This window comes from Rhinatrema bivittatum, chromosome 3, assembly GCF_901001135.1.
Source record: "Rhinatrema bivittatum chromosome 3, aRhiBiv1.1, whole genome shotgun sequence".
Classification (NCBI taxonomy): Eukaryota; Metazoa; Chordata; class Amphibia; order Gymnophiona; family Rhinatrematidae; genus Rhinatrema; species Rhinatrema bivittatum.
Window position 1 is genome coordinate 573,702,880 of NC_042617.1, and position 16,997 is coordinate 573,719,876.

Consider the following 16,997-nt stretch of genomic DNA (forward strand, 5'->3'; position numbering starts at 1 on the left):
AAGAGACCATGAAGGCATCCGGAAAAATGAATAAATTCTACAGCACAGCAGTTCCGAACCACTTTGAGAATCCATTGATCCAAAGTAATCTAGGCCCACCTGTGATAAAACCGGAATAGACAACCACGTATCTCCTGCTCCACCAGATGGGCCCACAAACCTTCATTGGGAAAACCTAGGGGGCTCCGCCTCCGGAGCCTGTTTCCTTTTAAGAGCCGGGGGGGGGGGGGGGAGGGGGGCACAAAAAGACAGATCTCCGGCAGGGATGCAAAAATGCTGATAGTCTCAAGAGCGGCCATTCGCCCAAGAAGTCCAGGAAACTGACTTCTTATCCTCTGACAAACATGGGTCGCTCCCCATTTACTTGCCATTTTTTCCAATTCACTGCCAAACAAAAGCAAGCCTTTCAAAGGCAGCTTAGTCAGATTGGAAATATCATCTGCGGACCAGTTGCACAGCCACAGCTATCGCTTGTTCACAATAACTGAAGCAGCTCCTCTGGCAGCTGTGTGTACCAAGTCACAGCCCACATCAGCTGAGAAGGTGGCCCCCAGGTTTTACCATAAGTCCTAAATCAGTCCCAACATCACCAGACTTGACAAAACTGCAAGGTAGCCCGAGCTACCAAGGAACAACAAGAAGCAATTTGCAAGTTCATTGTCACTGCCTCAAAGACTTGCTTTAGGATAGCCTCAATCCTCCTATCATGAGCATCCTTCAGGGCCACGCCTCCCTCTACTGGGAAAGGGGTACTATCCGCTAGAACACAGCAAGGCATCCACCTTAGGGAAACAACTGCTCTCTGGCCTACGTATTCAAGGGGTATAAACCTGCTAAGACTCATCCTCCTTTAAAGGATGCTTCTAGCGCATTCCATTTCAGATCAATCAACTCCTTGATTGCATCCAAGAATGGAAAGAAACAAGCAGCCTTGTGCAGGGTGACCAAAATAGGATCCTCTTTCTGCATCCCCAAGGAGTCAGGATCAGCCACTTAGAGGATCTTCAGGGTCTGAGATATCAGACCCAGCAAGTCATCTATCTGAAAGAAACATAGAAGAGTTCTATATGGCTCCAAATCTGTGGGAATATCCCCTCCTCACCAGGAGAGCCCCCACCATCATCATCATCATCATCCTGATCTACCTGCATTCGAGGTCTTTCAGACTGCACTGCGCTACAGCATTTGACTGTGGAGACAGGCGGAGGACTACTCAGAGCGACTGGTCCTACTTTAGTAGGAACTGTCGCTTCAGCAGACCGGCCCTGTAGAAATATCTGTAATCCCTGGAAGAATTCCACCTAGGAAAAAGGAGGTTGAGTCCATTCCAGGCCCCATAGGCCCGAACCTGACATCCTGCAAGTCTGTGTCCACTGAGGACGTGACCCGCAGACCAATCAGGGGAGTAGACACCCCTTGCAATGTTTCCCTTTTCCATTCCCCCCTCTGACAGAGGAGATGGTCCATCGCCGGCAAAATCGGAAGGAGGAATTCTCCCCGAGCATCCAGGCAGCACTGACATAGGCTTAAAGAAAGCTCCAGTGAATGGCTTTAATGTGGCAGGCAGCACACACAGATAGGCATTTAGGTTTCTTCACAGAGGTCACCATGCTGTAAGTGCACAGCCCGATGAAGGCTAATGCCTAGCTTTTACATGCGTACCAGCATGCCTAATAGGGAAGCATAAAAAAATGTGCGTCCAATTGCACGCGTCCAGGCTGCTCATCCTACTAAACAACCAGGACAGACATCTAAACTGGGCATACAAAATGTTCATCCAGAAGGAAGAATGCCCAATTATGTGCACAAACGTGAATGGGCGCACACATGGATGCGTAAGAATGTACCGTGTTCAGCAAAAAGCGCAAAAGTACCCCGCGGCCTATCAAGCGCCAAAATGGGAGAAACCTGTAAGTGGGACCTAGCCAAAAACGGCTGCTCAACCCACTCTGCCCACACTCTCTCCTCACAGAACTCCCTAGAAACGTTAGCGGGTCAGCCAAATACTGAGGAAACAGACTTCTGCTATCTTCCTGTTGCTGACTCCCTCCCCCCCCCCCCCCCCCCCCAAAAAAAAAAAAAAAAAAAGTTAAAAACTTTTACCTGAGCTCAGAACAGGTTCCGGCTACGGGGAGAGAGGACTAAATCCTTCACCACCGAGCCTCTCTCGGCCTGCAACTGCTAATTGGAATTTAGGTCCATGCCAGTGAAGGCTATTGGACTGAGGCACTATACTAAAGGAGGGACCACACAGTATCATCTCAGGAGGCAAGCAGTGCTACACAGGTATCTCCTTTCCAACCTCTCTTGTGTCTTTTTTTTTTTTTTTACCTCACAGGCAATCCCCCCAGCAGGGAAATGAATGTCTACCATCTTCTGAAGATGGAGAAAACTGGCAGGCTGATGTCTGGGTAGGACTATATATCCATGTCGTCAGCTTTTGCTCAGTCTCCATCTGCTGGCTGAGGTGCATAACCCATTCGTTAAGATTGATCTAACCGAACGCTAAGGAAACAAAGGATCATTCAGGTGCTTAAATTGTTGATAATGAATACCAAAGTTAGTAAAATAATTGTGGAGCCTATTTTGAGGCAAATCTGGAAACTTAGGGCTTGCCCCATTTGTTCAGAACTCTCTTCCATGAAAGAGGAGTTGGCTCACCTTAAGGCTGAATTTGCTATAATAAAGAAGATATTAGCAACTAACAAGGAATCCACACCCTCTCTACAGTATAATTCAGGAATCGTTTCACTATTACCAAGGAAAAATCAAAAGCCCATGAAAAAATAGTTTACAGTGGGCACAGGTAGGACAAGACATGCGACCCAGACACACCCATCCTTCCCGAGTGTGCAGCCCACATGTCCCCCTCCCATTTACAAGTAGCAAACAGCAACCCAGGAACAAATGTTCTGGGTTCTGGTATAGTAAGACCTGCGATGAGGAAACAAATACAAAATACCTTCTCTGTACTAATAATGAAAAAGCTAAAGCGATAGAGGAGATTGAAGAGGCAACTGACAAGAACTCCAATGTATGTAAAAATTCCAGTAAACAACCAAGCATCAGACCAAGCTATTTGTGCTGGGTGACTCAGAGGCACTAATTTGGGAACTCTGAGGGGAGCACTATAGTTAAAAGCTTTCCAGGATCTTCGGCTGGCAGAAATGCTATTCATATAGTTAATGCGATCAAAGAAGAAAGCAAGGATTCTGAAGTTGATATTTTCATCCATCTGGGAACCAACGACCTTGCTAGAAACAGCATCCAAGTGGTAAAGAGAGACTTCCAGTCTCTGGCGAAGCAGGTTAGTCAAATGGTGAAGATTATTGCCTTTTCAGAAGTCTTACCTATTGAAGGAAAGGGGAAACAGACTAAGCCATATACATAAATTAAATATATGGCTCAAAAGTTTTGGATATATTGGAGGATGGGGCAATTTATGGAACAGAAAAAGACACTATGTCAGAGATGGCTTACATAACTGAACTCCTCATTTCTAATCAGAATCTCTCATTGCCCATTTACCATGACCCCCTCCTCCCCGCTGATTCCTTCCCATCTCATGTGCGAGAACTTGGGGTCTCTATAGACAATCAATGCAACTTTAAAAAGCACATTAACACCACCCTAAAAGAAGGTTTTTTCAAGCTCCACATTCTAAAAAAGCTTAAACCCATGCTCCATGTGCAAGATTTCCGTACTGTCCTACAAGCGACGCTACTCACAAAATTGGATTACTGCAATTCCTTACTCCTAGGCCTCCCCTACACTACCATCAAGCCCCTCCAAATATTGCAGAATGCCATGGCCAGAATCCTGACTAATACCCGTAAAGCTGACCACATTACCCCCATTCTTAAGGAACTGCACTGGCTCCCCATCCCAGCCCGTATTATACATAAAACCCTTACCATCAATTCCTTGTTTCTCTGTAAAGCTCGTTTAGCTACATTTTTGTTTAATGTGAACCGATGAGATGTTCCCAACATACATCGGTATATAAAAGCATTTAAATAAATAACCATAATCTCTCCTGGCTTGACGATGCTCCCTGCTTCCGCTCATCCGACCGACCATCTAGATCAGTTCATCAAGGAATCCTCATCACCCCCTCACTCAAAACCGCACACCCTACTTCCACCAGGAAACGAGCCATCTCCATAGCAGGCCCATCCCTCTGGAATTCTATGCCCCTCTAGCTTAGATTGGAAGTCTGCACAAAAAAGGTTTGAAGACCCCTCCTAGCCTCCCTCCCTCCTCTGCCTGCCCTCCCTCCCCTATACAGTTCCATTCTCCCGGGTTTTCATTTCTATGACTGCGCATATCCCTTGCCCTCCCCGGTCCCTCCTCCCCCCTCCCGCTCTGTCATTTTCGCATTTATTACGCTCCCTTTCCCCTCCCCCAGTTACCCCGCCTCTCTCTGAGTGCTTACCTCATTGTACTCCGTGCTAACTTTGTACCTTGTTTGTTCTTAGAGATTGCTACACTATATACAATTGCCTATTTTGTATACAGTTTGATACTTACTGTAAATTTGTAGATAGTGCTTTTTTGTTAGCTCTTGGGCAATTGTTCATCCACCACTATTTATTGTTCACTTGTTTTGTTCTGTCCTTTTATTCTTCTTAGAGCTTATTGTTCATCGCTGCCCCCCTATCCCCTTCCGTGTTTATTGTATTTCTCAGTTTTATGTAAACTTTGATGTCCATTCAAATATTGGTATAGAAAAACTAATAAATAAATAAATGTCAGTTAGAAAAAATGGAGAAAAATTATAATTCTCCCAAAAATTAATAAAAATTAAAAAAAAAAAACTAACCATATGAGGAGAGACTGTATCAAGACAGTGCCTCTGTTTTAATCCACTGTCTCACCCGCAATGGGCCTCAGGCAGTATCAACCTCACCGGCACTGCGATTGTAATCTACAGTCTCCCTCAGACTATTTTATTGCTAATATTTATACCTTTATTATTTATTCACAGATTACAAAAAACATCTTACTTAATTTGTCTAACCTACCCTAAACCCACTTTAAAACCACCAAATACTTAGCTCAAATCACCCGGCATTCAAAATTTTCATTCAAAATTTTCCCAACATGGACCATGTTTTGGCCATCAAGCCTTCATCATATCTTCACATGTTGGTGTTTTTGTGGTTATTGATTTAAAATCTATCACCTGATGAAGGCTTGATGGCCGAAACATGGTCCATGTTGGGAAAATTTTGATTGAAAAATTTGAACGCTGGATGATTTAAGCTAAGTGGTTTACAGGCCTCCTACTCAAACAGTAGAATTAGTCAAGAGCTGATCGAAGACATCCAAAAGGTGGGAAGGAAGGGAGATGTGTTGACAAAGCAAGAGAAATAAGAAACCTATCTGGTTCTCAAAGGAGGCTGCTGATAAAATAAAAGCAAAAAGAACATTCAAGAAATATAAAGGATCCCAAAGGGATGAACACAGGGAAGAATATCTGGTTAAATAGAGACACGAAGAAAGTAATCATGATAGCAAAAAGGTCTGGCAGAAGAAAGGATTGATAAAGAGGTAAAGAGGTGACAAAACCTTTCAGATATATCAGAAAAAGATCCGAAGAGGTATAGTGAAACTGAGATGTGAAAAGGATCAAAGTGTGGAGAGAGACGAAGAAATGGCAGAAATATTAAACAAATACTTCAGTTTGGTGCTCACTAAATAAGACCCTAGAGAAGGACAGTCACTGATTAACAAGGCTGTGGATGAGGGTGGATTTGACGAAACTCAGTTTATGGAAGAGAATGTATGGGAAGAGCTAGGAAATCTGAAAGTGGACAAAGCCATGGGGCCTGATGAGATTCATCTCAAGATACTGAGGGAGCTCAGATATGTTGGGGGGGGGGGGGGTGTCTGCTGAGTGACCTGTTCAATAGATCCCTGGAAATGGGAGTGATGCCAAGTAACTGGAGAAGAGTGATGGTCCCACTTCACACGAGTGGGAGCACAGAAAAGGCTGGAAATTACAGGCTGATTAGCCTCATCTCAGTAGTGGGAAAATTAATGGAGACTGCTGAAAGAAAGGATAGGGAACTACCTACAATCTGGTGGTTTACTCAATCTGCGGCAGCACAGATTCATCAGGGGAAGGTCCTGTCAGACGAATCAGATTGATTTTTTGATTGGATCAGGGAAGAGCACTTCATGTGATTTACTTGGATTTTAGTAAAGCCTTTGATATAGTCCCACATAAAAGACTTGTGAACAAAATGAGAAGCTTGGGAGTGAGCGCCAAGGTGGTGGCATGGATTACAAACTGGTTGACAGATAGAAGACAGCGGGTGATGGTAAATGGAACCTACTCTGAAGAGAGAACAGAGTTAAGTTGAGTTGGGACCGGTTCTGTTCAACGTCTTTGTGAACGACATTGTGGAAGGGACAGAAGGTAAAGTTTGTCTATTTGCAGATGATACTAAGATCTGCAACAGAGTGAATACGACAGAAGGAGTGGAGAGAATGAGACGTGATTTAAGGAAGCTTGAAGAGTAGTCAAAGATATGGCAACTGGGATTTAATGCCAAGAAGTATAGAGTCATGCATCCGGGATTCGGTAATCTGAAGGAACTGTATGCGATGGGATGATGCGCTGCTGTGCATGCACAGGAGAGAATCCTTGGGGTGATAGTGTCTAGCGATCTGAAGACGGCAAAGCAATGCGATAAGGTGATAGCTAAAGCTAGAGAATGCAGGGCTGCATAGAGAGAGAAATATCTAGTAAGAAAAAGGAAGTGATAATCCCCTTGTACACATCCCTTGGTGAGGCCTCACGTGGAGTACTGTGTTCAATTCTGGAGACCATATCTCAAAAGGGACAGACATATTGGAGGCGATCCAGAGAAGAGCGACCAAAATGGTGAGGGGTCTCCATCAAATGACTTATGAGGAACATAAGAAAATGCCATACTGGGTTAGACCAAGGGTCCATCAAGCCCAGCATCCTGTTTCCAACAGTGGCCAATCCAGGCCATATGAACCTGGCAAGTACCCAAAAACTAAGTCTATTCCATGTTACCATTGCTAATGTCAGTGGCTATTCTCTAAGTGAACTTAATAGCAGGTAATGGACTTCTCCTCCAAGAACTTATCCAATCCTTTTTTAAACGCAGCTATACTAACTGCACTGACCACATCGTCTGGTAACAAATTCCAGAGTTTAATTGTGCGTTGAGTAAAAAAGATTAGTTTTAAATGTGCCCCATGCTAACTTCATGGAGTGCCCCCTAGTCTTTCTACTATCCGAAAGAGTAAATAACCGATTCATATCTACCCGTTCTAGACCTCTCATGATTTTAAACACTTCTATCATATCCCCCCCTCAGTCGTCTCTTCTCCAAGCTGAAAAGTCCTAACCTCTTTAGTCTTTCCTCGTAGGGAAGTTGTTCCATTCCCTTTATCATTTTGGTAGATATTGAAGAAGATGTATACTCTGGAGAGGAGGAGCAGAGGAGATATGATACAGATCTTCAGATACTTGAAAGGTTTTAATGATGCACGATCAACAAAACTTTGCCACTGGAAAGAATCCAACAGAACTAGGGATTAAGAAATGAAACTCTGGGGAGAATGGCTCAATCAATGTCAGGAAGTTTTTCTTCACGGAAAGGGTGGTGGATGCTTGGAATGCCCTGCTGGAGGAGGTGGTGAAGACAAAGCAGAGTTGCTTACCTGTAACAGGTGTTCTCACAGGACAGAAGGATGTTAGTCCTCACATATGGGTGACATCAGGATGAAGCCCAATCATGGAACACTTTTGTCAAAGTTTCTAGAGCTTTGACTGGCACCTACTGGGCATGCCTAGCATGGCACTAACCCTGCATCCAGCAGGGGTCTCCCTTCAGTCTCGTGTATAGTAAAAAGTAAGAGCGAAAAATAAAATAAATTCTCTGGACTGGCGACCAAAAAGGTGGAAGGTCTTCATCGAATGACTTATGAGGAGAGATTGAAGAATCTAAATATGTACACCATGGAGGAAAGGAGGATCAGAGGTGATATGATACAGACTTTCAGATACTTGAAAGGTTTTAATGATCCAAAGACAACGACAAACCTTTTCCATCGGAAAAAAAAATCAGCATAACCAGGGGTCACGATTTGAAGCTCCAGGGAGGAAGACTCAGAACCAATGTCAGGAAGTATTTCTTCACGGAGAGGGTAGTGGATGCCTGGAATGCCCTTCCAGAGGAAGTGGGGAAGACCAGAACAGTGAAGGACTTCAAAGGGGCGTGGGATAAACACTGTGGATCCATAAAGTCTAGAGGACGTGAAGAGTGGGTGGCTCGAGGGAATGATGGCTACTACCTGGAGATAATACCCTTATTCAATAAATGTACACATGGTTAATGCGACTCTAACATTGCTCTAAGACTCCAACGGCAAGAGAAAATGTGGAAAAAAGGATTTGCATTCACAAAAAGCGGGGAATAGCTTGCTTGTTACGGCGGTTACTACCCCAAACCAAATAAGCCTGATACTTCACTTTCAGTGCATATCCAGCATAGCTCTCTGCTTCAACGGCAGGGGGGAATGAAGAAAAGTGGATCTATATACAGACAACAACCAACAAGGACTGAATTATATAGTCTGGGTAAACAAATAAGCATGGTTGTAGCTTGCTTATTGCGGCAGTTACTACCCCTAACTAAGCAAGCTAGATATTTCATTTAGATGCAGCTCCAACACTGCTCTCTACATTAATGGTGGGGGTGGAAGGGAAATAGAACCAAAAGGTTACTAAGAGCCAAGAGTAACAGATAAGTATGAGAAAAAAAAAGTGCGATGCTTGCTGGGCAGACTGGATGGGCCATTTGGTCTTCTTCTGCCGTCATTTCTATGTATGGTTTGATATTAGAAATAGGATACGGAGAAGTCACATGAAGACCCGAGTTTTGAACTTCAAAAATACGGACTTTTCTGAAATGGGAGATTTTGGAGAATGGGCAGCCTGAAATTCCCAGCAGGGTGTTGAGGAAGTTGGGTATTAAAGCTGAGAATAAATTACTTAGAACAGACTGGCCAAAGATAGAATCTTGTCTGCCAGACTTGTCCAGGCAATAATGAGCTGCGAACGTATGGAGAGAACTCCAGGTAGCAGCCCTGCAGATGGTCAGCAAGAGGTTCAGAGCGAAGGTGTGCTACCAATATTGCCATCGCTCTAATGGAATGCGCTTTAACACGTCCCTGGAGCGGAAGGCCTGCTTGCTGGTAGCAGAAAGATACAGTCCACCAGCCAGGAGGACAGCGTCTGCTTGCCCACCGGGATGCCCAGTTTAATCTTATCAAAGGAGACAAATAACTGGGTAGACTTCCTATGGCCTGCACTGCGTTCCAAATAAAAGGCTAGCGCACACTTGTAGTCTAAGGAATGCAGAGCCCGCTCACCTGGATGTGAGTGTGATGCTGGAAAGAATGTTAGTAAAACAATGGACTGATTTAAATGAAACAGACTATTTTTGGTAGAAATTTCGGATGAGTGCGGAGGACCATCTGATCATGAAGAAATTTTGTGTAAGGGGATATGTTACCAGTGCCTGAAGCTCACTGATCCTGCAGGCAGATGTGAAAGCTAGAAGGAAAAGCATCTTCCAAGTGAGATGCCATAACTTGCAGGAATGCAGAGGCTCAAACGGAGGTTTCATGAGTCACGCTAAAACCACATTAAGGTCCCAAGCAGGGGACGGAGAGGGGGCTTGAGGTGAAACAAGCCCTTCATAAAGCGAACTACTAAGGGTTGTGTCGAAATAGAGATAACCCCTGTATCTTTATGGAAGGCAGCCACCACACTGACATGTACCCTAATAGAGGAAGTTTGTAGACCCGACTCCGAGCGGTGCCAGAGGTAGTCTAAAAACTTAGTTGTGGGGCAGGTAAAAGGATCCAACTCCTTAGTGCACCATAATGAAAGTCTTTTCCATTTAGAATGATGAGCTTCTAGTAGAAGTCTTTCGTGAAGCTACCAGGACCTGGGAAACAGAGTCCGAAATATTGAGAGGCTGCAAGATTAGCCTCTCAACATCCAAGCTGTCAGCGACAAGGCTTGAAGGTAGGGATGGCGCGGTTGTATGTTCTTCTGAGATATCAGAGATGGATCTGTGCTCAGGCGAATCTGTGGACGGATTTGAGAGGTCATGAAGGATGGGAAACCATGCCTGATGCGGCCAGAATGTGGCTATGAGAATCATGAGGCCCTTGTCCTGGCGTAGCTTCACGAGAGTCTTGCTGATGAGAGGAAGTGGCGGGTAAACATACAGGAGATCTGCTGCCCAAGAGAGGGCAAAGGAGTCTCTCGGTGGAGTCTTGTGACTGCGATGTAAAAAGTAGAAATTCTCCACCTTGCAATTGTGAACAGATGCAAAGAGATTGATGCTTGGCTACCCCTACTTCTGAAAGATCTGATCCACCACCTTGGGGATCTGATCCACCACCTTGGGGTTTAGAGGCCACTCGTGGGGCTGAAATGTATGGCTGAGTTTGTCCACGCCTGCCAGGGTAGGTCGCTCTCAGTAGCATGGAGTGAGAGAGCAAAAGCCCAAATTTGTGCTACTTCCTGACACAGGAGGTAGGAACCGGTCCCCCCCTGTTTGTTGATGTACTACATCGCTACCTGATTGTCTGTTTGGATTAAGATTGTTCTGTTGGATACGCAATCCTTGAAGACTAGAAGGGCATATCTGATTGCCCTGAGCTCCAGAAAGTTTATCTGATGTTGCGCTTCTGCTGCATACCAGGTTCCCTGAACCTGCAGGTGGTTGACATGCGCTCCCCATCCGAGAGTGGAAGCATCGGTTGTCAGAATTATTTGAGGTTCTGGAGCCTGAAACGGTAGCCCTTTGAGCAGGTGGGGCTCTTGGGTCCACCAAGCCAGTGAGACACGAAGTTACCTGGTGACATGGACAACGTTGGACATTGAATGGTGGGCCTGGGATCACTGGGATTTTAATGTCCCCTGCATTCCTCACATGGCAAGTCGAGCCATTGGGGTAACATGGTCCGAGGACGCCATATGTCCCAAGAAGACGAGGACATGAGCAGCAGTTGTGTTTCGGCGAGACTGTACAGTGCGCGCAAGCACTGCTAACGTATGCGCTCGGTCCCTGGGAAGAAAAGCTTTCGTTTGGACAGTGTCGAGATCCGCTCCAATAAATGAGAGGGATTGAGATAGAATCAGATAATTGATTAGAAATCCCAAGGACAGTAGGAGCCGCACCGTGAGATGGAGGGAGTGAAGAACCGCCTCCGGAACTGAGCACTCAGTAACCAGTCTAGATAAGGATAGACGTGAAGGCATTTCGTGAAGACACGAGGGGCCAACTCCAGGCCGAACGACAGTACTCTGTACTGGAAGTGCTGGTTTCCTACGAGGAACCGAAGGTACTTTCTGTGACACAGGGTAATTGTAATGTGCATGTACGCGTCCTTTAAATCTAGAGAGCAAAGCCAATCTCCCTGCTGCAGCAACGGACGTAGGGAGCCTAAGGTTACCATCCGAAACTTCTCTCTTCAAAGATGTTTGTTTAGGGCACGAAGGTCCAAAATGGGGCGAATGCCTCCTGTCTTTTTTGGTATCAAGAAGCATCGGGAGTAGAAGCCCTGTCCCCTTTGCAAAGGAGGAACTGGCTCTATGGTATTGGCCTGCCGGAGGGAATTTCTCTCTCCTTGCAGATGAGAGTGGTCGGAGGAAGTCCATCCTGGCCGAGGTGGAAAGTCAGATGGTATGGAGAGGAAGTTTAGATGGTAACCTTGAGCTACGACAGACTGGACCCAGTGGTCCATGGTGATCTTTAGCCACCTGGTGGTGAAGTGGCAAAGCCGGCCACCTACCGGCAGAGGGGGAAGATGACAATCTCTCTCGAGCGGGGAGTCAAAACCCCGAGGCAGGTCCAGGTTACGCAGGTGGTTGGGACTTCTGAAACCTGGGTTGTCATGGTGGAGGCTTCTGGATAGGTCTGGATGGACGAGACTGTGCAGGTAGAAGATATCGGCGGGCCTTGTAAGCAGGTCTCTTCGTCTCACTCCTGAACGGCTGTTTAGAAGAGGTAGAGAATTCTGCCTGTGCAGCGGAGAGCTGTTTCAGCGTTTCATTATGACCCTTAAGTTGTGTGACAGTTTCTTGGATCTTTTCTCCAAACAAATTATCCCCTGTACAGGGGAGGTCCGCTAAGCGTCTTGAACTTCTGGGCATCGGTCTGAGGATTTCAGCCAAGCCCAGTGTCTTGCACTTACTCCAGCTGCTGACAACTTGGACGCCGTATCAAACAAGTCGTAAGCTGACCTGACTTCATGCTTACCTGCGTCAAATTCTTTTTTGAGAATAGCATTCAAGTGATCCTGAAACTGCTCTGGAAGAGATTCCCCAAATTCCTGTAACTGCTTGAACAGGTTTCTATTGTATTGGGTCATATACAGCTTGTATGCCACAATACGAGAGAGATGAGCACAGAGCCATGAAAAACCCTATGCCCAAAAATACCCAGGAACTTTTGCTCCTTTCCGGGAGGAGCCAAGGAATGTGGCCTTGGATGTTTGGCCCTCTTCTGGGCGGACTCCACCACCACCGATTGATGCGCCAACTGAGTTTTCTGGAAACCAGGAGCCGGCTGTACCAAATAAGTCGCATTTGTCTTGCAGTTAACCGGAGGAACCGTACCTGGATGTTCCCAGTTGCGCTGCAGAAGCTCAAGCAGATCATGCACCGGGATGGACATTTCTTTCGGTGGATCCAGAAATTGGAGAACCTCCAGCATTTTGTGTCTGGAGTCTTCTTCAGTATGAAGTGTGAACGGTATAGTCTCCGCCATCTCCTTAATGAAATTAATAAAGGAGAGGTCTTCCGTTGGAGACTTATGCCTCTCTTCAGGTGGCGAAGGCTCTGATGGAACATTGACAGACTTCTGGGAATTGGAGTCATCAGTCCATGGAGTATAAGGTTGATCTCCAGCATCCAATGGTGGTCCAGAAGGTAAAAAAGGACCTCCCCCGGCCGGAGGAGGCTTTGGCACAGAGGGTATCAGTACTGGCATTGATGGCCTCGGGTGCGGCATCTGTGATGGACGAAAGGGCATCTGTGACACTGGCATCGATGAAGTCTCCTCATCCGAGGAGAGAGGAATCTGTGTCGATGGACCAAGCGGAATCTGTGTATTCCCTGGTGCCACCGGTAGCACACCGATGAGGACGTCCAGTTTGTCGAGGAGAGGAACAAGCACCGGTGGCAACGGTTCCAGAGCCGGCATGGAAACCGGTGCCAATGGCCTCGGAAGGCTCTGGATGGCTTGTACCACTGCCTCTTGCACCATCTGGAATGGGAGGCATGGCGGGCACTGCCAGAGGGTCCACCGATCCCAGTGGAGTCTCGGCTGCTGCGCCCACAGAAGGTGGAGAACACCTCGGTGCATCCGGCTTAGAGGAGGGTTTAGGCTCCTCAGCCTGGGCTTTCTTCCTCGGTGGCTTGATTCCAGACTTTGAAGCCACTGGTGTCTCCAATGCCAACGGCATAGACTTCCAATGCCTATGCTTCTCTCGGTGCTGGGCCTTACCTGTGTCCTGCACAGAGGACAGGGACGCTGAAGACTTAGACACCGACTGCGAGTTATCGGTATCGGATCGATGGCGAGGCTTAGCAGGTGACAGCGTCGATGAAGTCTGAAATGGCGGGTGCTGCTTCGTGTGAAACAAGAGCGCCATTTTCTCCAGACGCGCCCGGCTACTCTTCGGGGTCATTTGGGCGCAGTTGGTACATGAGTCTACGTCGTGTGTCGGGCCCAGACAAAGTACACAGACCTGGTGATGGTCTGTGATGGACATTGTCCTAGGACAATCAGGGCACTGACGAAAACCCGTCGCCATCGCTGTTAAAAAATTTAGGCCGGTCGTGGTCGATGCCAATGAGGCCTATACAGGTCTCTGATGGGAACTGACCGAAAAAAGGGGTAAAACCTACCATGCGAACGCGGCTATCGACGGTGGAGAAGGGAGACCCCAAAGGGATATAAACTTTTGCAAAATTTGCAAAAGATCCTGAAGAAACAATTCCTATCAGGAACTTGTGAGAGAGCTCCTATAATCTGCGTGGTAACAGCTGCACGGAAAATAAAGAGACTGAAGGGAGACCCCTGCTGGATGCAGGGTTAGTGCCATGCTGGGCATGCCCAGTATGTGTCAAAGTTCTAGAAACTTTGACAAAAGTGTTCCGTGATTGGGTTCCATCCTGATGTAACCAATATGTGAGGACTATCATCCTGCTTGTCCTGTGAGAAAAATGATTTCAAAAGGGCATGGGGATAACTTGCTGGTGTGGCAGATACTACCTTTAACAAATAAGCCCTCATACTGTTGATACAACTCCATCATTGCTCGCTGCTTCAACAGCAGGGGAAAAGAGGAAGAGAGGAATTGGATTCAGACAACAACCTACAAGGACACTGAACTGTACAGGCTGGGAAAACAAATAAGCATGGGGGTAACTTGCTTAATGCAGAGGTTATTACCCTTAACCAAAAAGCCTGATACTACACTTCTGATACAACTCCAGTATTGCTCTTCTGCTTCAACTGCAGGAAGTGGGGGAATGGAAATTAGACTCCAACAGTAACCAACAAGAGCCCTGACCTTGGTAGTCTGAATAACTGATAAGTATGGGAAACTGATAACTATCGGAGCTTGCTGGGCAGTCTGGATGGGCCATTAGGTCCTTTTCTGCCATCACTTCTATGTGATGTTTCTAAAGGAACTCCATTAAAGCAGACTGGCCTAAGAGGTTCACTTATTTTCCACAAAGTATTTTCATCACAGATAAAAATGGATCTCAAATTAGAAAATAAGGGAAAATGAAAAAAAAAAAACCGAGTAACTAAATGGTCTCATTCATGAAAAGTAACTTATCCTTTGGCTTTTAGAAAAGGGTTTTTTTTGTTTTGTTTTTTTTTAATACCTAGGCCACTAATACATAACAAAAAATCTTCATGCTATCTGCTCATGAGGACAAGCTTAAAAAGGTAAAGATAATGAAATGTCCACATCATAAAATAGGGACAATTCATTTTAAAATGTAAATTGTCACAGTGAGTTCAAGCCAGCAGCTAGCAGGTTTTAAAACAGAAACCAATGGCGGCAAGAGCTGGCATTACGTAGGTAAAAAAAAAAAAAAAAAAAAAGACAGACTTGAGGATCGTAAAAGGAGATGGGAAAAAGATTTTCCAGGATGCCAAATTGAAAGATTTTTGGGTATTTCAGAGTTTAGGTTAAAATGTCCTAGCCATTCACTCAAAAATGTAATCCTGTGCTTTCAATTAAAACTTCAATTTTTGCATAAAGCATGACCTTGCTTCCCCCCCCCCCCCCAGTGTTTTATGCCAGGCAGCCATTTTCTTTCACTGGTAAAGTTTGATTGTTAATAGTAATTCAGTTAAATCTGTAAAAGCTTTAATCACCAAGACAACGTTTCCTATCGTGTGCATTTGGGGGGGTGAGGAGCGTTACCTGTTGGAATATGAGTGATCCGCACTGCACTGTCTGTGGTATTCACATGCTGACCTCCAGCTCCACTAGCTCTTTTTGTTTCGATTCGCAAGTCTTTAGGGTTAATTTTTAAATTAATCTGAAAAGGATAAAATATGAAACATGTAAAGTTATGATGAAATAGCATTAGCACAGTCATCAAGGCTTAGTTTGTAGACAAAAAGGGGGTAAAGATGGGCAGGGCCAGGTGTGAACTCTGTCTCAGGTATATATCCAAACTCATTCTTCCCTCTCAACATGCTCAAGGAACACTGGTAAGCTTAGGATGTCTGGGGGTAGGGGGAATGCAAGATCACTGGGCTGAGGAGGAAAAGGTAGATAGAGAGAATAGCATTGGCAATCCTGATCCCCCATCCCCAGGCACTACCCCCCATCAATTTTCCAGTGGTTCTAAGCCCCTCCCCCCTCTCCCTGAAAAGAGCCTCTCAAGCAACTCTCCCTCCTTGGCTAGTAAAGTGCAGGCCTCTTCTTCCAGCCCAGATCAGCTGATTCACCTCTGCTTTGTGGGGGGAAGAACAATGGTATGCACTGTCCACTTTACTCAGTCTTTTGGACAAAAAGTGTGGAGACTGGAGTTCAAGCGCCATAAAACCCACAGCCAATCCCTTCACTCCTTTTGCCCACCCACATTCCGTCATTCACTTTCCCTCCCTCAAATCCCCTCATTCAGTCCCTTAGCTCTTTTACCCTCATCAGTATGGTCACCAGCAGTAAAGACAGCAGGCCCTGGGATGATGGCATAAGCAGGAAGCCAACATCCTTGGCTGTCGTCCCTTATAACCTCCTAAATTGTGCTGGGAAAACGCACAAAAATCAAAGCCATGTCGCTACCATTGACACAGGGTAGGCAGTTCTAACACTGTTCCCTGCCTCCAAGGTCTGGGGGAAGCCATAAATAATCCATGCAGTAACTAGCTCTGCTCCGCTTCCTCTGGTCCCAGAATGCCATTCTAGGTTTCAAACAGAAATTAAGCACTTGGACACAAAAAGGGGTGAATTAGCACAAATATGAAACGTTGTGAGCACGAAAGGACAACCCCACCTATCCCATGACTTTTTAATGTTTCCTAGAAGGCTCTCATGAGGAACATTGTCAAATGCCTTCTGAAAATCCAGATACACTGCATCTACCGGTTCACCTTTATCCACATGTTTATCACCTTCAAAAAAATGAAGCAGATGTGTGAGGCAAGACCTGCCTTGGGTAAAGCCATGCTGACTTTATATGTTCTGTGATTTTGATATTTAGAAAACTTTCCACTATTTTTCCTGGCACTGAAGTCAGGCTAACCGGTCTGTAGTTTCCCGGATCGCCCCTGGAGCCCTTTTTAAATATTGGGGTTACATTGGCCACCCTCCAGTCTTCAGGTACAATGGATGATTTTAATGATAGGTTACAAATTTTTACGAATAGATCTAAAATTTCATTTTTGAGTTCCTTCAGA

General features: G+C 45.7%; 1 protein-coding gene across 4 annotated transcripts in view; it reads right to left on the reverse strand.

Moving 5' to 3' along the window:
* MTRF1L (mitochondrial translational release factor 1 like) overlaps positions 1-16,997 on the reverse strand; it is a 68,999-nt gene that overhangs the window by 11,978 nt on the left and 40,024 nt on the right. For all 4 annotated transcript variants that reach the window (XM_029596565.1, XM_029596567.1, XM_029596568.1 and 1 more), the window contains one exon: positions 15,514-15,631. In XM_029596565.1, the coding sequence (XP_029452425.1) occupies positions 15,514-15,631 (118 nt within the window). The remainder of the gene's footprint in view (positions 1-15,513; positions 15,632-16,997) is intronic.